The sequence below is a fragment of the Wasmannia auropunctata genome, unplaced genomic scaffold, assembly GCF_000956235.1.
Source record: "Wasmannia auropunctata unplaced genomic scaffold, wasmannia.A_1.0 LD336088.1, whole genome shotgun sequence".
NCBI classification, from domain to species: domain Eukaryota; kingdom Metazoa; phylum Arthropoda; class Insecta; order Hymenoptera; family Formicidae; genus Wasmannia; species Wasmannia auropunctata.
In genome coordinates, this window is record NW_012026802.1 from 4,458,931 (window position 1) to 4,459,867 (window position 937).

The following is a 937-nucleotide window of genomic DNA, read 5'->3' on the forward strand; positions in this document are numbered from 1 at the left end:
ACGTTCACGGTCTGATGCAGGGTCCGCGGGGAGGGGGAAGCCGTGGAAAGCCGCTCGATTAGCTGGCCTGACCGCGGGGACGTGGGTGCGGGATGCGCGGGGATGGGGGAACCGCGTCGTGGGTCCGGGATGCGCGGGGATGGGGGAACCGCGTCGTGGGTCCGGGATGCGCGGGGACGGGGAACCGCGTCGTGGGTCCGGGATGCGCGGGACGGGGAACCGCGTTGTGGGTGCGGAATGCGCGGGGACGAGGGATATCGCGTTGGAGATGCGGATATCGCGGGGAAAGGGGAATCACGCTCGCGCCGCCGCGTTTGCCGCCGCTCGCGTTCGCCGCCGCTCGCGTTCGCCGCCGCCGCCGCCGCTGCCGCCGCCGTTGCGCACGGGCCTCACCGTACCACTCCGCGGTCCCACCCGCACGTTCGCAAAGAGGAAGAGGAAAAAAGAAAAAAAGAATATTTTTTATGATTAAAAATATGAAAAAAATATTTATTTTAAAATTTATGTTTATGATTTAAAAAGTTAATATACTACAATTATCCGCCTGTCCGTTGCCATCTGCAACAGACAAAAAAGGAACCAATTTAAAAAATTGCAAGGAGAAACAGAAAGGAAGATAGCTATTTGAAAAAACTTACCCTAGTTGTAAAAGGCAACCTGCCTTCTACCGGTTGCTACATCAACAATCACACGCAGCGGTGCCTCCTCGCACGGGCTCCGCGGCACCTGCGGGCTGCCCTCCTGCAAGCTCGCAGCCTCGCGCGTCCTCGCCCTCGGCTGCGGATCCTCCACCTCGCGCGGACTTTGCGGAGGCGTTCGAGCTCTCGCCAGGGTCCACAAAAATCGATCTTCATACGGGGAGGCGGCAAGTCGCCTCCCCACACGCAACCAGTACCTGCGACTGCATGCGTCGCAGGTACTTGGCGCGAAATGCTCC

At 59.3% G+C, this 937-nt stretch overlaps 1 protein-coding gene across 1 annotated transcript in view; it reads right to left on the bottom strand.

The window, feature by feature from the left end:
* Nucleotides 1-937, bottom strand: part of LOC105448391 (protein PTHB1) — a 24,176-nt gene that overhangs the window by 6,650 nt on the left and 16,589 nt on the right. The window contains exon 8 of the mRNA XM_011686912.1: nucleotides 669-895. Within this exon, the coding sequence (XP_011685214.1) occupies nucleotides 669-895 (227 nt within the window). The remainder of the gene's footprint in view (nucleotides 1-668; nucleotides 896-937) is intronic.